Source organism: Ranitomeya imitator, chromosome 7 (assembly GCF_032444005.1).
Source record: "Ranitomeya imitator isolate aRanImi1 chromosome 7, aRanImi1.pri, whole genome shotgun sequence".
Taxonomy (NCBI): Eukaryota; Metazoa; Chordata; class Amphibia; order Anura; family Dendrobatidae; genus Ranitomeya; species Ranitomeya imitator.
In genome coordinates, this window is record NC_091288.1 from 88,355,368 (window position 1) to 88,377,811 (window position 22,444).

The 22,444-nt window shown below is 40.8% G+C and overlaps 1 protein-coding gene across 2 annotated transcripts in view; it reads left to right on the plus strand.

Moving 5' to 3' along the window:
• The window catches only part of HYCC2 (hyccin PI4KA lipid kinase complex subunit 2), a 78,915-nt gene extending 60,034 nt beyond the window's left edge, over positions 1 to 18,881 (plus strand). The window contains exons 10-14 of one of the 2 annotated variants that reach the window (XM_069733604.1): positions 514 to 630; positions 3,563 to 3,650; positions 4,569 to 4,728; positions 9,713 to 9,850; positions 18,229 to 18,881. In XM_069733604.1, coding sequence (XP_069589705.1) covers positions 514 to 630; positions 3,563 to 3,650; positions 4,569 to 4,728; positions 9,713 to 9,850; positions 18,229 to 18,818 — 1,093 coding nt within the window. In that variant the 3' untranslated portion in view covers positions 18,819 to 18,881. The remainder of the gene's footprint in view (positions 1 to 513; positions 631 to 3,562; positions 3,651 to 4,568; positions 4,729 to 9,712; positions 9,851 to 18,228) is intronic. The other variant, XM_069733605.1, reaches the window with a different exon arrangement.
• Positions 18,882 to 22,444: the final 3,563 nt, after the last annotated feature.

Below are 22,444 nucleotides of genomic sequence, written 5' to 3' on the forward strand. Positions count from 1 at the left end.
TTTTCATTTTTGGCAAGTCATCTGATCATGCTTCATAACATGAGCCCATCGGGGACAGCGATGATAATGTGTGCAAACTGTAAAGCGCCGCGGAATATGTTAGCGCTATATCAAAAATAAAGATTATTGTTATAACAATCTAGAGTTAATGCAAATGCCACTCTAAAAACTAAAACGGCAAGCTTTGTGAAAACCCAAATTTGTCAGTCTCAAAACTTTGGGCATTGACTGAATACACATGACCCTCTATAACACTTGCTATTACATACCTGACATCTGCATTTAAAAGCTGTGAATAATACATTATTCTATAATTGAGATCACTTTGCTCCAATATATTGTAAAAGTAGCACTTGCCTTTGTCTTCATTAGGAGAGGTCTCCTTGCGGTATTGATTTTGATCACTAGGTCTACAGTTGCCTCGCCCAATGCCGGATGAAATACTTTTTAGTTGATGTGAACATCTCATTAAAATTGAATGAGAAAGAAGTAATTTTTTTCTCTTCGCTCCAGATTGTGCGTGAGTGGCTTTCCAAGGCAGCATGAAAAACGCTGGAAGGAATTGTGTGGTCGTGTAGTGTTGGATCCTGCCTTCATGGTCCAGCTGCTCACTGGTGTTTATCACGCCATGTAAGTCTTCTCTAATATCCAAAGTAGATCCTGTTTTGAAAGGACCAATACAGTTGGAAACTAGTAATTTTCACAAATTATGGATCTAAAATTCTTGTTATATAGAACCTTTTATTGCTGTCCCTTACTTGAGAAATATAATCTTACTCATAATAAGTTTGGATGCGTCTTATATAAACACTTTGTTGTGTAATTTCTAAGACTTTTTTTAGACTAGCTTTATACTTCATCAGTGGTTATATTAAAAAAAAATCAGAAACTATTAGGGACATCCGCTGGATAAGGAAACTTTACAAATGCTCATTTTTACTTTGAATATTGAGTTCCATTTTCCATATGTAAGAGCACTCCTAGTGTAATGTAGGCAGATGGCTAGAATACTGCATTTGCCCGTACAGTGTGTGGACACTTGTTTGATACAACACTATAGAGGCATTTTATAGAGATGTAGTGGATATGAGCAGCAAGTTTGTTCTAAAAAGAATTGGAAGGTCTCCAAACCCTGCTGTCATAATATAATACAGAGGAAAACAAAGACTACTACCTTTAACCCCTTCATGACCTTGGGATTTTTTGTTTTTCCGTGTTCGTTTTTCACTCCCCTCCTTCCCAGAGCCATAACTTTTTTATTTTTCCGTCAATTTTGCCATGTGAGGGCTTATTTTTTGCGGGACGAGATGTACTTTTGAACGATACCATTGGTTTTACCATGCCATGTAACAGAAAACGGGAAAAAAATTCCAAGTGCGGTGAAATTGCAAAAAAAAGTGCAATCCCACACTTGTTTTTTGCTTGGCTTTTTTGCTAGGTTCACTAAATGCTAAAACTGACCTGACATTATGATTCTCCACGTCAGTACGAGTTCATAGACACCTAACATGACTAGGTTACTTTTTATCTAAGTGGTGAAAAAAAATTCCAAACTTTGCTAAAAAAAAACAAAAAAAAAACAAAAAAAAAATTGCGCCATTTTCCGATACTCGTAGCGTCTCCATTTTTCGTGATCTGGGGTCGGTTGAGGGCTTATTTTTTGCGTGCCGAGCTGGCGTATTTAATGATAGCATTTTGGTGCTTTTGATCGCCCGTTATTGCATTTTAACCCCTATCTGACCTCGGGCTGGATAGTACGTCTGAGGTCAGATCCCCTGCTTTGATGCAGGGCTCCGCGGTGAGCCCGCATCAAAGCCGGGACATGTCAGCTGTTTTGAACAGATAGGGGTTAAAAATCACACCACATGTATGATTTATATAAAGAGCATCTGCAGCTCTCCTAGATTGCATGTTGTAATAAAAACTTGTATTTCCCCAAAAATTCCGATTCTATGTCATCTGTTCTTAGAATTCTCTGTTGTGCAAGCGCCTGTTCTTCTCCTGGAAATGAATTACCAAATTTGCCCTACATAGTGTGTCAACTAGAAGCTTGGGCTGATAAATGGCAAATGAGCTTTAATGGGGATAAATGTAAGATCATACACTTGGGTAGAAGTAATAAGATGTATAACTATGTGCTTAATTCTAAAACTCTGGGCAAAACCGTCAATGAAAAAGACCTGGGTGTATGGGTGGATGACAAACTCATATTCAGTGGCCAGTGTCAGGCAGCTGCTACAAAGGCAAATATAATAATGGGATGCATCAAAAGAGGCATAGATGCTCATGAGGAGAACATAATTTGACCTCTATACAAGTCACTAGTTCGACCACACTTAGAATACTGTGCACAGTTCTGGTCTCCGGTGTATAAGAAAGACATAGCTGAACTGGAGCGGGTGCAGAGAAGAGCGACCAAGGTTATTAGAGGACTGGGGGGTCTGCAATACCAAGATAGGTTATTACACTTGGGGCTATTTAGTTTGGAAAAACGAAGACTAAGGGGTGATCTTATGTTAATGTATAAATTTATGAGGGGACAGTACAAAGACCTTTCTGATGATCTTTTTAATCATAGACCTGAGACAGGGACAAGGGGGCATCCTCTGCGTCTGGAGGAAACAAGGTTTAAGCATAATAACAGACACGGATTCTTTACTGTAAGAGCAGTGAGACTATGGAACTCTCTGCCGTATGATGTTGCAATGAGTGATTCATTACTTAAATTTAAGAGAGGACTGAATACCTTTCTGGAAAAGTATAATGTTACAGGGTATATATACTAGATTCCTTGATAGGGCATTGATCCAGGGAACTAGTCTGATTGCCGTATGTGGAGTCAGGAAGGAATTTTTTTCCCCAATGTGGAGCTTACTATTTGCCACATGGGTTTTTTTGCCTTCCTCTGGATCAACATGTTAGGATATGTTAGGTTAGGCTATGGGTTGAACTAGATGGACTTAAGTCTTCCTTCAACCTTAATAGCTATGATACTATGATCACTGATTGGACGGTATACCTTTCACAATGACATATTCAAGTGGTATGGCACAACTTAGAATTGTAGAATGGGATAAAACATACAAGTGTTTGCTTTTTTTTTTTTATGTGTTGCCCAAAGGGTGAGCTTTTGCATTAACAGTCAAATGCACAGTCCGCTGTACATACAATGGCTGCATAAAGGTGCAGGGAGATTGTGCTACCATTAGGGCTGTGGAGTCTGTAAGCCAAACCTTCGACCCGACAGCACTGGTCATTACTGAGCATGTGCATAAAGTGCAGCATAGATTCATCTCACCTAAAAGCCGAGATCCTTAGATCAGGAACAGAACAGACATTTATAGGACATTTCACAACTTTCCCAAATTGTTATGAACAAAAATTCAGCACATCCTGTATTGTACTACTGTACCAATGTATTATATATTTTAGGAGTCGGTTCATTTTATACGGACTCCTACTCCACAGCCCTGGCTACCATGCTGTAGTCTTTTACATTTTCATGGTTCATCCTCACCTAGTTCTTAGAATTATTTCTGTTCTAAATATGTCTCTTGAACAGATACAACGGAGAGTGGGAACTTGGGCAGGAGGTTCTGGATGACATCATCTATCGCGCCCAGCTGGAGCTTTATTCTCAGCCCTTGCTGGTAAGTGACCCCTCTATCTACCATCCGTTCTACAATAGTTTTAAGATTGTATGGGTAAAGATTTTATTTTCGGTGTACGCGCTTTTTAGGCTAAGTGCACACGTTCAGGATTTTTACGCGTTTTTTCGTCCGTTTTCCCCGGAAAAAACGCATACATAAGCATCCCATCATTTTTAATGGATTCTGCAATTTTTGTGCACATGATGCATTTTTTTCCACGAAAAAAACGCAGCATGTTCATTAATTTTGTGGATTTTTCCCGTTTTTGCTGCTATCTAATGCATTGGGAAGCTCCGGAAAAAAACGCGAGAAAAAAAAAAAACTCGGAAAGAACCCATGCGGATTTCCTGCAGAAAAAGTCCGATTTTGTTCAGGAAAATGCTGCAGAAAATCCTGACGTGTGCACTCAGCCTTAAAGACAACTTGGCAATGGGTCGAAAAAATGTCCAGTTTTAGCTCTTATGTTGTTCTCTATTTTTCCCGCAGTATTCTATCTTTTTCTTTTTTTAAAATCCGCCATACAGTTCCAGAGTTATGGGCCCTTTTAATTAGTGCTCCTTTTTTATGGTCGTTACCAAAAGATGTGGCTCACAGGGTAATAATGCAGAGCAGCCTAAAGACAGAGGATCCTGTGAGTAACTCCTCCCTTGGTAAAGACCTGAAAAGGTTATACTGAATATAAAGACCCAAATCTATGGATCCCTATGATGGATTAAATAAAAAAATAAAAAAAGAAGACTCTCTGGAATGTAGTGGAAATAAATTAAGAGCAAACACTGGTCACTGTTTTCTTTATTATGACAGATCCTCTTGTAGCACTAGAGAAACATGAATTGTTGAAAGTGCTCAGCTCTGTATACAGAGTAAAAAACACTGTCACATCTGTTTGTTTAGTAATGTTTTTCTATTTTTTTCCAGGTTGCAAATGCAATGAAAAACTCATTGCCGTTTGATGCCCCTGACTGTTCCCAACAAGGCCAGAAAGTACTGAAAGTTGAAGTGACCCCAACAGTACCTCGCATCTCTCGAACAGCTATTACCACTGCTTCAATACGAAGGCACCGTTGGAGGAGAGAAGGTAACTTCAGTAGTCTTAGTTAGCTCTGTGTTGTGTAATATCAATATTTAAAATCCTTATTGTGTGCTTATTACACAAATTACTTACAGTACCTTTAATTCATAGATGTATACATTGTATACTAACCAGTATGATGGATTTGGCCTTTTTGATTTCTTCATTTTTGGAAGACTTTGCCATCCCTAGGCTGATTATTGGATGGAGGTAAAATTAACTGCTAGCTGATTTCACATTCCTGCCAGTATAATGGCTTCTTGGCCACATCACAAGGGTAACGAAGCGAGCCAGAAAGGGCACTAAAGCTGCAAGTCATTACTCTTGCAGGAACTCTGAATGCAGGGCCATCTTGAAAAAAAAACAACAACCTGTGTGCAGTATTGCAGGTCCTCCTCTTTCCAGTGAATACCAGACACCATCATTGGGCAGACATTGCACAGTTGTTTTAAAATTGTTAAAGGGAACCTGACAGCTGATGCATGCTTCCCGGTCTATGGGCTGTATGTATTATTAAGCTGCCAAGGACAATGGCATTCTTGGGAATGACGCCACCGGAGACTAGCTGGAAGGCCGGTCCCCTGCTGCTTTATCCTGCCTATTTCTTTGGAATGACAGTTCTCTCCCTGTGTGTGTGTTCATAGCGAGAGACCTGTGAGGAAAAAGCCACTGGGGACTGGTCTCTCCGACTATTCTCGGTCCCCGGCATCTTTTAAAATGTGTTTTTTCTCTGAAACGTTGGATCGTTTAGTTAAACATACCTGGCTGAAATCATGCTGCCAGTGCCAATACATGCTGCCAAAACCACAGGTCTGGTTCCCTTTAAGACTTGTATGCACACTTGGTCAAAATTGTTGGTACCCCTCGTTTAATGACAGAAAAACCCACTATGGTCACAGAAATAACTTGAATCTGACAAAAGTAATAACAAATAAAAAGCTATGAAAATGGACAAATGAAAGTCAGACATTGCTTTTCAACCATGCTTCCACAGAATTTAAAAAAATAAAACTCATGAAATAGGCCTGGATAGAAATGATGGTACCCCTGGAAATAATGTGACAAAAGGGACATGTTAAATCAAGGTGCATCCACAACTAGCATCACAGGTGTCTACAGTCTTGGAATCAGTGACTGGGCCTGTATATAGGGCTACAGATACTCACTGTGCTGTTTGGTGACATGGTGTGTGTCACACTCAACATGGACCTGAGGAAGCGAAGGAAAGAGTCATCTCAGGAGATTAGAAAGAAAATTATAGACAAACATGTTAAAGGTAAAAGTTACAAGACCATCTCCAAGCAGCTTGATGTTCCTGTGACTACAGTTGCACATCTTATTCAGAAATTTAAGATCCATAGGACTGTAGCCAACCTCCCTGGATGTGGCCACAGGAGGAAAAATGAGACGGATAATACGAATGGTAACAAAAGAGCCCAGAAAAACTTCTAAAATGATTAAAGGTGAACTTCAAGCTCAAGGAACATCAGTGTCAGATCACCCCATCCATCGTTGTGGGAGACGACCAAGGAGGTCACCATTGTTAAAAAAAAAAAAAAAAATCATAATAAAGCCAGACTGTAATTTGCCAAACTACATGTTGACAAGCCACAAAGCTTCTGGGAGAATGTTCTATGGACAGATGAGACAAAAATGGAACTTTTTGGCAAGGCATATCAGCTCTATGTTCACAGATGGAAAAATTAAGCATATCAAGAAAAGAACACTGTCCCTACTGTGAAACAAGGAGGTGGCTCGGTTATGTTCTGGGGCTGCTGTGCTGCATCTGGCACAGGGTGTCTAGAATCTGTGCAGGGTAGAATGAAATCTCAAGATTATCAAGGGATTCTAGAGAAATCTGTTGCCCAGTGTCAGAAAGCTTGGTCAGTCGCAGGTCATGGATTTTGCAACAGGATAATGAGACAAAACACACAGTTTAAAACACCCAAGAATGGTTCAGAGGAAAACATTGGACTATGCTGAAGTGGCCTTCTATGAGCCTTGACCTAAATCCTATTGAGCATCTTTGGAAAGAGCTGAAACATGCCGTCTGGAAAAGGCAACCTTCAAACACGAGACAACTAGAGCAGTTTGCTCTTGAGGAGTCGGCCAAAATACCTGTCGAGAGGTGCAGAAGTCTCATTGACGGTTACAGGAATCATTTGATTGCAGTGATTGCCTCAAATGGTTGTGCAACAAAATATTAAGTCAGGGGTACCATCATTTCTGTCCAGGTCTATTTCATGAGTTTTTTTTTTTTTTTTTTATTCTGTGGAAGAATGGTTGAAAAGCAATGTCTGACTTTCATTTTTTCATTTTTATTTATTATTGCTTTTGCCAGATTCAAGTTATGTTTGTGACCATTGTGGGTTTTTCTGTCATTAAACAAGGGGTACCAACAATTTTGACCACATGTGTAAGTTATCCATACACACTGGAGGCCTGCTATCTCCACATCTACCCTATAGTCGTGCCCTGGTAAAATCCTTGTATTCATGCTGACATTGAAAGATATTCTCTACATACAAGGAGAAGAGACTTCCGGAGTATGTGCCTACACCTCTGTCGTATTATACAACCCATTTTCATGAACGTTTTACTGTACATTTTTTTTCAGGCCTCCAAGTGTGAAATATCCTAATTCTCATTCTTTAGTTTGGTAGAGCAGCCATTATTCAAGAAACTGAAAAGTGTAAAAACAAAAAAAAAACCTCCTAAAGCAATGCTACAAAGTTATTGAAGGAGCTCCGCTCAGTACCTTCCCGCAGAAATCTTAATGCAGCTTTATAAAGTTCGTTTTAGTTTGTTGTGTGTTTGTTTTTACTAAATTACTTTAATCCGTGAATTCTCTCCCTTTCTTGTCTCTTTTTTGATATTCTCCTCTATTGTACAAGTTGGCATGCCAGGCCTGTCATGTCTCCACAAAGAGAAATGTTTCCCCTTAGATCCCATTGTACAAGTTGAAAATCTTTGTAGCGTGTCAAGTAAATGCTCATTTGTAACTATAGTTACCGTTTTTGGTTGGGTTTTTGTTACCAAAATCCCTTCTTTTTTTAACTCTATTTTTAGACCTTTTTTTTTCTTTCAAAGTTTCATAGTCTTTAGATATATGCACATAACAGAGCAGTGATCATGAATAGTGCTGAGGGGCAAGGAGCCGCACACTGCTCTACAGGACGGGTTGTATCCATGTGCGTGGAGATATTCCCCTTATATGCAATACGAATATTCATACAGAGTTCAATAGAAAATGGTTAAATATTTTAAACAAAAAAACCTCTGTTTTAATGTATAATGTGAGGCATACTCCAGTCCAGTATAAAACTTATCTTTCTGCAAAACATAAGGCTTGTTTAGATGTGGTATATCCAATAATGTGAACATCAAGGTATGATTACGCCCTACTTATTACATAAGTTAGTCATTTCATTCATGTATCATGCATTGTTCATTTGATTTTTAAGCTACAGAGTTGTATTAAAAGGATTGTCCATTACTGGATCACCCCAATATAATCAATTCAGGATCCGAAATTGGGTACATTCACCTCCTGTACTGGATTGTTCCTGTGACATTGGCACCGCTGTTCTCGCGATGATGTGACCTTGTTGTCCCATGCCGGCGGCTGCTGTTGAGCGTCGGTGGCCGCTGCTGGTGTGCGGCGGCAGCTGCTGTTGCTGTGCGGCGGCGGTTGCTGTGCGGTGGCGGCTGCTCTTCGATAATCTGTCAAAGCACATGTCCACTCTAATGAAATAGTAATGACTAAAATGACTAGCAGCCGCTCATTGGCTGCAGCCGGCATGTGACAACACTGTCATGTCATCATAGGGAAGAGCAGTGCCAAAGCAGGATGTGAATATGGGGGCCACCTGAAGGCTGACACTAAGAATACAGGGGTCACAGGAACGATGGGTTAATATGCCGACACAAAAAATACAGCTAAGTGAAAAAAATCTGCCTCCTCCCCACCAGACTACACCTGTCCCTCCCAGTAATTCAGTTTTGCTTAGTGAGGGATGCCTGTCTTAGCAGAAGGGTGCCACAAGCAGCAGAGCTTCAGGATGTCACTTGGTTCCTATATTCCCCCAGTGAAGTGACCAAGTAGTAAAGATTTTTGGTACTCGCTGTAAAATCTTTTGTAGTCTTCAATGGGGGACACAGCACCCTCCGTTGTTTTATGAGAAGGTTCTTGGTTTCCGCTCCTCCTATTTTCTTTTGCACTAACCGGCTGCCCAGGTGTAGTCTGATGGAGAGGTATATCCTTAGGGCTCATACTCACCTGCGAGAAACTCGGATGAGTCTCGCATGTTAATACCCAGCCCTCAGATCGGAGCGCATAGCAATACATGCAGCCGCACGCTCCGCTCCGGAGTGCCGGGTGCAGTGCTGGGTATTGACATGTGAGACTCATCCAAGTTTCTCACAGGTGAGTATGAGCCCTTAGTGTCAGCCTTTAAGTGGCAGCATATTAACCTCATGTTCTTGTATCCCCCAATGAAGGCTTTGGGAAAGATTTTACGGTGAGTACCAAAAATCTTTATTGTTATTTTAATTTGGAGTCCTGAATTGATTAATGAAGCCCTCCCATAAAGATTTTGTTTTTATTAAATCCGTCCGTGCGTTATGTGCAAGTAGTGTGAGTGTATCAATATCCTCGCCCACTAGCGCCTTCTCCAGGAGCCAGCGCCATTCTGCTCCTCTCCGGAGTGCCGTCACTGCTCTTCAGACTCTCATACACAGATTTCTTTTAAATACAAATCTTTGTGGGAGTGCTTCCTTAAGCTGGTAATGTCTGATGGTGGCCTGGTAATATGTATGTTAGTTTGCTTGTTATACACTGTTCATGTTTTTCATTTTGGTAAATGTCGATGGACTTGAGATCTTCTTCTTCTTTATTCTGATCTTATTTTGGATCCACAACCAGCAACCTAATGCATGAAGTAGCAGTATCTACAAAAATGCACTAAAATGTTCCTATGTTGAATCCCAGATGGTTTTGACCTCGCAACTGACTCGAATCCTGGCTCCCCGAACTTGCGCACGGCTCCAAACGTAGAGGACACTCCCGAAGGGGATGTCCTTGTGTACCTGACCCCTGAGACCATCTTTCCAGAAGCTGCCACAGAGGGTAGGCCAGAGATGTGGAGACACGCGTCTAGAAGAGAGTTGTGGAGAATCCCTGCTCTCTGTTTATAAAGAACCCCTTCCTCTTTCATATTTTTCCCTCAAAGCGCAATAGTTTCTCCAAATTTATGAATCAAGGTCAGGTATTGATGTTCTGTTAATTAGCGCTGATTAACAGTATTTCCCTGCGGACATGCTTGGCATGGCTATGGTATACCACCTACGCCGAAGGAATGGGATCTCTGCTGGGGAACTCTTATTTCACAATGTGTTTCCTTTGTGGCGGCCCAGTTTTGGTATTCTTGCCTGTATCGCACATCTTTGTAGCGGTCACATGCTGTTACAGCTCTGGTTAGCGACATCAGTTTTTGTGTTGTGCACCTCTACTATCACTTTAATTTTCTGTAGAGCACTATGATATCAGTTACCAGAACCATATGATTAGCTGCTGTCTTCAGCTTTTCCCAGCGCTGCTTCAGTCGCACACTACTATCTCGCGACTACAACCTCTGACTGCCCGGATGTCAGAGGTAACGCTACGAGCTCTCAGTGCAAGCCTATGAGAACCTCTTTCTGGCTCTCAGAAACGTACATTGAGTTATGACTTCTGGATTGCCCAGAAAACACTGGACCCAGCAGGTCACAAACTGCTGTAGACCGACCAGAGCGACGCCGGTAAAAGATGAAGAGTGCAGCTGATTGCTATAAGTCCAGGGCAGAGAACTTGCATTGGTTGCACCATTCCAACACTGTAATAAAAAAAAACCGCTGGAGTTGTGCTTTTAAAAAGACAGATTAAAAAAGCAAACAAAATAAATTTAGAATATTTGACTAAACTGATATTTAAAGAAGTTTTCCACCACTTTTTGAAAACTGGCTGGAAGAAAAGATCTTTATAATATAAAAAGCATTATTTTCCTCTACCAAACCCAAGCACTCCAGCTCTGCATCTCCAGTGCTCAATCCGTGGGCCAGAAGAGATGATATCCGGTGCCTGACCCTGCAGACAATCCGTGGCCTGGGAGGTCAGATAGAGGAGATTCAGAGGTACAAGTAATATTCCCTTCCCTTTGGTCATGTGGGAAACCCTCTTTATCTTCTCTGTGAGAGTATGTGGATTTCCTGTGCATCAGTACAGAACATTAGACAAAACACAAGCATTTTCTCCCAATAGATGTTAAATTACAGCTATAAGAAACCACTAGTTAAAACTGTAAAATTATAGGAGAACATCACATGTTCAAGCCAATAACTTTCAGACAATGACACTGCACTTATTGTGCTCGGAGAAGATTGACTGCAGCTTTGTGTTTGTTCCTGTTACATAATTGCTTTGCTTGCAGCAAGGAAAAAGCAACATTAATAAGGTCAGCCTACTACAAATACTTTATATAGAGTGGAAGCCGATGAGCCTCGCATCTACCTGCAAGCACAGATTGGCTAGCGATAGGTACATACATCTGCCTTCTAATGTCTATGAATATTTTATGATCTTCATAGATTATGACGATGTTCCAAGTAAACAGCTGCATTTATAAAGGTCTGATGTCATCGTGTTGTATTGGTCACAAACCAGAAGACCGCACCAGAGCTTTCAATGGCCATGCGAACACTGGGAGCACATCGATCACTCTTGAAATGAGACTTCCCAAGTCCTAGACTCGGTTTATTGAAGCATGTAAACTTTTGTGACCGCATGTGCATGGCTGCAAATCGCTCAAGGAAGATTGGTATTTGGCTTTTTTATATTTTTTACTTGGGAACACTCGAGCTGCTATTACACCAATTGGGGCCCATACTTTTGTTTTAACCTTGTTTTTGTGCATGTTCTTGCTGAGCCCTTTAAGGGTGGATAGAAGAATAGATGGCTAGGAGAGTGGACAGATGGATATTGTATACAGATCAGGTAACACACAACTTAACTGGAATATTTGATGGTTTTTAATAGGTGACTATCCCTTAAAAGAAATTACCTTCAACCATTCCATGACCCTACTTATTGCATCAGATATCATTGGGTTCTTAGTTTAGTGGAAGTAGAGGGAGTTGCGATATTCTAGCCATGTGAGGCTGGCCGGGCCCTAGCTGTGGGGAAAAGCAGAATATTACCCTGTACTTGTGCATACAGCTGCACATGCACCAGTGCTTCAGGATTCTGAATTGATCTTTTCTCTTCACATAATTCTACAAATGGGTTGGTGAGAGAATGCATACAAAATGCCACTCGTAGATTGCCGCTTTAGTAATAGAAATGTGGCATTTTGCAAAACTTCATCAATAAAAAGAGAGCATGTATATAGAATCAAGAACAGGAATTGGCGTTGTTGGGTAAATTGCTCTTTGTATTCGCCATATACTGCACAACATGCTGTATATGGACAACGGTTTCGTCATCCAGTTCAACCCACTTTATTTCTCAGCAATATGAAGACAGCAGAATTCAGATATCCACATATAAGAGAAAGTAGCGGCACTCACCGTCGATCTTTAATTAGTTCATGTTGGCTCTATGATACAGATAGAATTAGCTATGGCGGCTTCATGTCCTGGAGTCTTGTTAAAGTGCTGCAAGATGTTAAACGGCCAGAACCTTTTCTGTCTGCATCCGCATTCTGACACTGATGAACAAAAGTAGCGGCACTCACCATCGATCCTCAAGTTACTTTCTCTTCTGTATATACAAATACAAAAAGAGCAGTATCGAGTCTTTGGGACCAGTGCACATCGGACTAAAAATACTACGATTATCAATATGTATGTACTCTTATATAATCTGTTGGGTGACTATTCTGGTCTCTTCAGTAGCATGAAGATCCAGTATGGTTACCATTTTTTAGGCGTTCAGATATTTGTAAGTGTGGACTTCAATAGCTAAACAGCTCTCTCCATCTAGCAGTAGGTGACACATCAGCATCCTCTTCCAGTTTTCCAAATACGCAAGCTTCCCCACATAGCTTGATAGGTCATTTGGGCATAAAATGGCCTTAAACATTTCACCTGAGGGTTTTTTTATTTTTTGTTAGGGAGCATACAGGGGTATCCATTCTCCAAATAAGGAAATACGGTAGTTTTAATGTATATCATGAATGTATGGCATTAACATACTGTGGATCTCCAAGTGATTGTATAACATCAGTCAACTGTATTAGTGAGTTCTTAATGGCAGATTACCTATTTATGAGGAGTCATTATCTTTTTCATTGTGCCGTACATAGCCCATTGTTAGCAAGCTTCTCTATAAACATAATGGAGATTCTTTTAAAGGGAACCTGTCGGCAGGATTTTTCTCATTAAACTACAGACCGTGTCAAGTTGATGCCGTTATACTGATTAAAATGATACTTTGGTTGATGAAATCCGTCTTGTGGTTGTTTAATCTTTTTCAGTTTTCCGTTAATGAGATTCTGGGGCGGGGCTGTGGGGGTCTTCATGTGGTGCTCTGATTACATATGCATCTGTATGGCCTATGACAGGTCACTGATCCTTGACTAACCTGCCCCCTATTTTACATACTGCATACAATATTGTGTGTGTGTGTGGGGGGGGAAACAACATTCATCGAAATGGCGCTGACTGCAGTGTCTGCGCTGTAGCATGATACAATGGGTAATATGCATATATTAATTTATGATTTAGTCATATAGTATTGTGGGGAGAAAAAAAAATTAACTCCTGCACAGAAGCATCTATCAGCGAGAGATGCCGCTGGCACCATTTTTATGGATCCATTTTTTTTCCTCCAGCAAAATGGCATCGGTGGCAGTGCTTGCTACTGCGCTGACGCCATTTTGATAAATGTAAATTTTTTTCCCCCCCACACACAATATTATATGCAGTATGTAAAATAGGGGGCAGGTCAGTAAGGGATCAGTGACTTGTCAGAAGCCATACTGATGAATATGTAATCAGAGCACCACATACAGCCCCGTGCTTACAGGCCGCCCCTGAGTACGAGCATATCATTAACTCAAAACTGAAGATAAAGATTGCACAACAACCACAAGACGGATTCCATCACCAGGTATCATTGTAATCCGTATAACTGTGCCGCCCCCTGACAATGCCTATAGGTTACTGAGCACAATCCTGCTGGCAGGTTCACTTAAAGCTGTAGCATCTACTTCCCTGCACCCAGTATGATCACCCTAAATATTTCATGCTCGATGGACATGAATGATCCATCTCAATGATTCTCAGATTGTGTCTCCTATCTATAATGGGTTGGATGGAGGCCATGATGGCATTTCAGCTAGAGCTGCTTTAGTATGAATGGAGCAGCTCCTTACAGAAAAGAGCCTTGATCACATTAGCTGTGTTCTTGCACATCCAGGATCAGACATTTTAAAGTTGTCTACGTTTGAGAAGCCCTGCTGCATGTGTGATATCTTCCGTTACCTGCACGGATCTGCATGACGTCGACCCTAACCTTGCTGGCGATGCGCTCATTTTTGTGTGTGCCTAAAATCTGAATGCTTCCATCGAATGTGCAATCTCCTAGAGACATGGTGGCCCTGACAGGGCTTCAGGTAGGTGAGGGTGATTTATAACCGTGCATCATGGACAATATGTTGTGTGGTATCTTGTATGTGCCTTGTACTTTCAGTTCTTACTAAACACGTACCACTCCGGTTGCATAGTCAGTCAGTCATTCATTGTTCATTCATTACACAGTTTTCAAAGCATTCATTAGAATTATTCAATCAGTTTTCATTTTCTTTTTTTTACATTAATTTTGTTTTGCTTCTGACCATATAGAAATATATTTGCTATTTAATGACCTTTCTGATTTTACTGTTTTGCAATAAAATTGTAGGTTTATTGGTCTGTTTTTTTTTTTCTTTCTTTTTTTTTGCATAAAAAGAGCAAACAAAGCTGATGAGCCCCCTTTAATAGGAGTCATTATGAAAGTCCGGTAATTGCAGTAAAGATGAGACTGGATGTGGCCCTGCTGTATTAGTCTTCTGCTGTCGCCATCTTTAAGGCAATTCTTGGCAGTGGAATGGTATATACAGTAATGCGGGTATAAGAGGTTCTCTGGAGTTATTTCATGGAGGAAAAGGGTACTCTATTTCATGGCAAAATTTAATCAAGTGAGAATTGTAGTATTGAGGTTGCAACTTAATTTCTTAAATGGTTTTAAGATTGGTTATGATTTTTTTCTTGCTCCTGTAGGGCACAATAAAGTTGTGATGTGACAGCGATTTTACTACAATTCAATAATGACTTCATGTCCACATGAAGGTCCAGAGAAATGTAGCCATTACAGAAAATATATATTTATCCTCCCAACGTGGTCCCTTAAACCGACAGCATTTTCTGGCCATGTTTTCTGGGTTTCATCAGTTGGCTTTCAGTAGGTTCCCTCTATAGTGTAAGAGTAGACAGCGGTGCTACCATTGGCATCCCAGTTTAATTTTTAGACATTACAGCATAATGTAGCTTGCTAACCCTAACATCATGACCTATATTAATTTGCCTGGAGGTCTGTGAAGAATCCCAAAATTATTCATTCTGCAGTGATGAAAAACTCACTTTATGGTCAATTTTACTTAAAGGGAACCCGATTCACTTGATTCAAAGCACAGCAGTACAAAATAGAGCTCGGTTGCACAAGTGTAGCCAGGAATGCTTTTGTCTGAGACTCTTCAGCGTAAACATAGGCCCCAATTTATTACAACCAGCATTTTGCATGCTAGCCTTTAAAGGGAACCTGTCAGCAGGATTGTGCACAGTAACCTACACACAGTGTTAGGTCGGCGCCGTTATACTGATTAAAATGATACCTTGGTTGATGAAATCCGTCTTGTGGTTGTTGTTTATTCTTTATTTTGAGTTAATGATATGCTCGAGCTCCGGGCAGCCTGTGAGGTGGGCTCTGGGGGGGTATTCATGTGGTGCTCTGATTAGGTATTCATAATGAAGACTGCTGACAGGTCACTGATCCCTCAATGATTTGCCTCCTAGTTAACATAATGAACATTATACATATTGATACAGCTATCGGTCCGTGCATAGAGATCCGATAGCTGCTACTGCGCAGGTGCCATTTTCAAGTGGATTTTTTTTTTATATCCGGATAACCTCAACCACATTAATTATAAACACGTTACACATGCGATTATGCTGCAGCGCTGACACCTGTCAGCAGAAGGGTGTGTTTTTTTTTTTTTCAGTTTTGTACATATAATATTCATAATGTAAGCTAGGGGAAGGTCAGCGAGGGATCAGTAACCCATCATAAGCCATACAGATGAATATCTAATCAGATCACCACATGAAGGCCGCCCCGGAGCACGAGTATATCATCAACACACATCTGAAAATAATGAGTAAAACACAACCACAAGACGGATTTCATCACTTCAGGTATCATTGTAATCAGTATAATGGCGGCGACCCGACACTGTAGGTTACTGTGTACAATCCTGCTAACGGGTTCCCTTTATTGAATGGGGCCATTGGAGTAAGAGATGCCTAATTTACTAAGAGGCTCACACCAATTTATAAATTAGGCCCATCTTACAAGTGTTGTGCGCCTTTGGCAGAAATGTACTCTAGTTGGGGACTGGAATACATTTCTTAAGTAAATTATGCTGCTAAAGTGGTGTAAATGTCCCTCGATTTGGCGGGTAGATGTAGCCACTTTCCTTCCCACCCATGCTCTGCCCAGATTGGAATCCCTGACCGGTGATTGTTGTGTAGTTGCTAAAAGTCACAATAATAAAAATAAGTCTGGCGTGAATACCTTAATGAATGGGGCACATATTTTGAGGAGTCTCCTTGCATGGGTTCTTCCTGCACCTCTCTAGGTGATTGACAGCTCCCCGTCTGTGTAGGTATATAAGGAGAGACCTGTCAATCTGGAGCAACATGGGCTCTTCAAGCTTTGCTTACCCTGAAACACTGGAGCATTTCAGACCAAAATACACCTGGTTGCAATGGTGCAGCTGGGCTGTGATTCCTGCTGCCTGTGGTTCGGGCAGCATTAGTCAAGTGTCAGGTTCCCTTTACAATCAAAGCTGTGTCTAATTTTAAGTGATATAAAATGTAATTTCTGCCTTATTTGTTGACCATTTGTGGTCAGAATAGAGCAAAGTCAACAACCAATCTGCCATCTGTTTACTAGGAGATCACCTTAGTTCTACAGTCCGCTCTTCACTTGAAGGTATGTTTTTGTACCACCACATGGCAGATTAAATAATATCGACATTTTAAGGCTACTCTCACATATCAGGTTTTCGCCGTCGGGCTCAATCCGGCTAGTTTTCAAAACACCGGATCCGGTGCTTCCGGCTGTTTGCTACAATGGGTGCCGGATCCGGAAATGACGGGTTCCGGCTCCGGATTCGATTTTTTTTTTTTTCTTTTTAGCCAATTATCTGGATATGCTTGTGGGATCCATCAAAAAACGGATTTGTCGCATCAGTTTTTCACAATCTGTGCTGGATCCATTTTTTCCAACATTCGCCGGATTGTGCCTGATGCAAAAAACCTGATGTGTGAAAGTAGTGTAAGCCAGTGATTTGCTGGGATAGAGCTAAATACAAATGTTCTCTCGGCTTTTAGTACCCAAGTATACCCTTTTATGTACAGGGATGAGAAATTGGAACAAGTCACAGCATAGTTTACAGGGGTATCTGACTTTTCAAGAAATTTAATAATTTGCTTTTATTGAGATAAACTTACTTTGTATGGGTTGGACTGTCATTCTGTTTTTAGACTTCAAGTGACTTTGGTTTTTAATTTTTTTTTTTGTCTTTCCACAAGTGGCTATGGATACCCTTTTTGGGGACATTTATTTTTACTAAAATGCATTCTTTTTTTTTCCAAAATATATTTTGTTACATGTTTTGTATAAGAAAAAAAACATTGCACAAAAAAACAAACAAAATATTAAAGTATTCAGCTATGTCCTGTGCATGCCGTGATTGCTGTTAACCAGCCGTCTGCCATTGTGGCGGTGTGACGACTCCCTGTCCAGCCCCTCTTCCTCTTGAGTGATCTTGATTTGACCATGTGTGAGTTTAGGAGAAGCTTTCCAGGAGTGTGGAGTGGCTGGAGTCCTTGCATTAACACCAGTCCATGTGACAGATTGCTAGTGAACGGCTTGCTGTGTACTGTAATATCCAAATCCTGCTGAAGACAAAAAACTCTATGGCCTTTTTTTTATTTTTATAAAACCCAATCAAAGTTAAATGTATTTCAGAAAAAATGCCCCCAAGGTTTCCAATGCCTTTAATGTACTGATTGTAATAATTTGAATGCAGTATTTATTAACCAGGTGAGAATAGATCCAGTGCGTATATAAAATCTTATACAACAGAGACATTGTTTGACATTTGCATTGGTTTGCGTTTTAATTACCTGTATTTTGTGTTTTAGGACCTGATGGCACAGTGGCTGGAGAAGACTCCATTAATTTTAATGATGCAGATGAGGGGTTTTCATCTGGAGCCTCTGTTAGTAGCCAACCTGTTGGCATCAAACAACCAACATGTCCATCCCAGAGAAGCGGTTCAAGGAAAGGAGGAAGTGTGCGATCTGCTAAAGAAAAAGATACGCCTAGTCCCTCAAAAGCTCCCGAAAGTCGCGATTCCACACCAAGGAAACAACCGTGTCCTGCACCTGCAGATTCCTCACTTGAAGCTATAGAGCTGTCGCCTATGAAGAAGCACCTGAGCCTCCCAGCAGGCCACGTGGTGGCAAAAGCAAATAGCTTAAGTCTCATCCGAACCTCCAGCACCTCGTCAAGTAAATCCTTTGACTATGTAAATGGCAGTCAAGCTGGTGGAAGCGGAGGAATAGACGGCGTCACTAATCTTTCTGCTTGCAACACCAACCGGTTTTCCACCATAAGCTTACAAGAGGACCGATTAGGAGGAGATGGCAAAGACCTTCTGTCTGCTGGTGCCCCTTTGACCAAACAGTCTAGATCCCCCAGTTTCAATATGCAGTTGATCTCCCAGGTGTAAGGTGTTCCCCTCCTCTGTTCCTGTGCTTATTTGCACCGATTAAAAAACAGAGGTAAAGCATTACCAATTATTTTTTTCCCTTCAGTTTGTTTAATTCTGTAAATTATAGCAAGAGCAATACAAATTTCTGTTCCCCGTTGCCTACCCCAAAAATCTCTGTCCTGTCTATACAGGCGCTTTTCTTTGCAACATTTTTTATTTGGGTGTTGTGCAATTAAGAAGACGTCGGTTCCATTTCATCACTGTGAGTCCGTTTCTCTAAGAAGAATGAAGTTCTGGGAGTGTTCTTATAACATAGGATGCGATGACTTATCCTGTAAAGAAAAAAATTGGATATTTGAAAGGTCATTCGGTTCATGTGTTAGTGTGATTAATGTTAAACCCTTTATTTTGCGTACCTTTGGACAATTTGTGGAAGTTTTCCCAAAACTCATAAACCATAAAATCCAGACTTTATTTACATATATATATATATATATATATATATATATATATATATATATATATATATATATATATATATATATATATATAATTTTTTTTTTTTGTCCGCATTTTGGTTACAAATATGGTCAGAGTTTCCATAACCCAACATATTTGTCTTCCCTTCTTCTCACATATGTGGGCTTCATTTCATCCAGGGACGTAAACCTGGAGAAAGAAAATCTTCAAGGATAATCTGGTGTGTATTTAGGATAATCATGTTCTGTACTTGCTCATGTTTGCAGTTGGATGTCAAGTTCAATGTCGGGTAAATGAAGGACTCTCTAGGCTGCGTTTCTTTGGCCAAAGAGCCTTCTCAGCTGCTCCCCATTGTTCCCTCTCCCCTGTTACTATTACGATCCGAGATCCTTGCACAGTCGTTTATCAGTCCAGTTGGCCACTTTGGGAACTTTTCCATGGAGTGCCAACCTACTGAAATTGCTGTTGTACAAAGTGTAAGTGTGTTCTCTGTTTTCTTGGTGATCCTTCTGACCACACTGCCTTTGTTATGATCATTCATTTTGTAACTTGTAGCGCCTTCCCTAATCTTACCTAGATGTGGAGGGGCGAGTGAGTAGTGGGTGTTCTGATCATCGCTGTTTTATTCCCACAACTTGAAGCAAACTCAAAGCAGATCTGTCCTTGGATTTCACAATACAGATTGTGTATGTAATTAAATAGATCATGGAGCTGATGAGGCTGGTGTGCTTACTGGCTACATTATCCTGATGTGCAGATGACCATTGTATGAGTCCAGCTGAACAGTTAAGAGCTCCTAAGTCTCTGCCTACCTAGTCTGACCGGCAGCTTACACTGAGCAGGGTGAGAGTTAGGCTAGGGCTACACAATCTGTGAAGGTTTGGGATTTTCTCTCTCTTGTTGCAAGTCACATGCGAGATTTCAAGGCAAGTTTCACGTGACTGCAACGTGTCTGCATTTTAGCTGTTAGATTTTCAGCAGTGTCACAACTCTAAAATAGTTGTCAATGACAAGTTGTACAAATGTGATTGTTCGGTCAACACGTTGCTCTGTAGCTCTAGCCTTAAAAAGAAGCATGGAGGAATGGCACTGAGGAGCTATCAATCATGCCAGATAAGCGGAGACGGCTGTTTAATCTGTGAGGAGGATTACACAGTCCTTCTGACATAGATTTACACCAGCCTTATCAATGTAAGAGCTCTACTTAAAGGGAATCTGTCCACGGGATTTCACCCCCCCCCAACTATGTTTATGAAGCTGATTCAAAGACCTGTCCATCAATACTTTTACATGGCCATCCTATTCCTCCACTACTGAGAAATCCACATTCAAATTGATATACCATTGAGTCTGAAGAGCTATTTGTATGTCTGAAACCTGTCACTCCAGCTCTATTCCCTGCCCAGTGTCGCCTCCTCCTACTTTACTGAAGGTCCCTTTGCCTGAGGACATACAACATAGACCCTGTAAGTTAAGCAAAAGGATGTGTCAGCTGTAACAGAATAGAGCTGGAGTGACCGAGGCTTCAGATCCACAAATAGTTCTTCATCCTTATTTGCATATCAATTCAAACGCCAATTTCTCAGGAATGGGGGAACGGACTGGCCATGTGAAGGTATTTTCTGGATTTATCTTTGAAAGAGCTACATGTACTTATAATTAGTTTGGGGGAGAAATCCTGCTGACAGATTCCCTTTAATAATCCATCCAGTTTGTATCATGAAACCCAGTGACAGATCTGCATGATGTGTTTTAGGTTCCCTTCCACTGATCTGGGTGTGAATGTATTGGGATGTTAAATGACAAAACTTAGAAAGTGCGCTCTTACTTATGTGAATACTGTGCTGTTGAAAATAATAGTCTGTCGTGTGGTTCAGTTGTATGGGAACAGGCAGATCTAGCACCTTGGTTTTTAGACGTTTACAGGGATTCTGTTAAAGCCAGCCTATCACCTCCTGTCATTTATTTTGGCGACTAAGGTTTTTTTTTTTTTTTTTTGCAACTGCAGATGTTACTGAGATGTACTGTTTTATTTTTGTGGCTTATCCAGATACTATGGCTTATTTGTTGCGAATGCAGACATTTCCATTTTTATGCTGTGTTGTTTCTGTACAGTGATTTTATTTTTTTTTTTAATTCAATTTTTGTTTGATGAAACAGAATGGCAAATGTCCAACTTGTAGCTTTCGGTCAAATGAAGCTTGAAATAACAAGTAGCTGCTAAATAACCCCCAATTAAATTGATAAAGGGGGGCGTAATACTGTATTAACAAGTGGATGTAATGTTGGCTGCAAGTTGTGTCCTGGGCTGCTGCTATGGACCTGGCAATAAGAAAAATGAGTATACTGTGCATATGTAATGTAGACAGCCGAGGCCGTCGTTGGCTGCACGTCACGGTTCACGCGGATTCAGCCACGCTCGTGGTGCGGGAGTCTCCGTATGTCGCTGTTCTGGCATGTACAATCTCTGTCTTTTGTGTTGGCGATCCTTAGACTTTCTCTGTAAGTGTCCATCCATCTGCCCGAGGATTGCTCTGACTAAAGTCGTGAGATCTGGTAACGGGATGGACCTCCTGAACGTGCGCAGAAGAAACCATTGCCTTCACAAATTCATTTTGATAGATTAAATTATCTATTATTTAAAGAGAATTTATGTAAAATAATCAAGTATATATATTTTTCTAAGTCTAATTACGACGATCACATACTGTATTTATCACACTTTAGACTCTGCTGGAAGTAGATGGGTGAATGTGTGACAGTCTTTACAGCAAGGATAGTGTAATCCTAGATAACAGCAGGAGATCTATGGGAAGCCCCCGCGCGTCCCCCGCACTACAACACTCATCAGGTACATTTCTGCTGAAAATTAATCCGGGCACAACGAATTATCTCAATGGTTGTATATGACATTATGCAATGAATTTATACATAGTAGGACCTTAGATTTGTCTGAACGTTATAGCCACAATGTGACTGATGCTGGAATAGAAGACTTTTATATAATTTAATATAGGACACCTATTTATCTAACCATTAATACTCCCCAATGTTCCCTAATTCTGAAAGGAAGCGGTGAGCCAGGCACCTGCGCTACTGCTGTGGTGGTCTTCATAGGAGCTCGGAGGTCCAGCACAGTTGCCTGCTGGATGCTGCTGAGATCT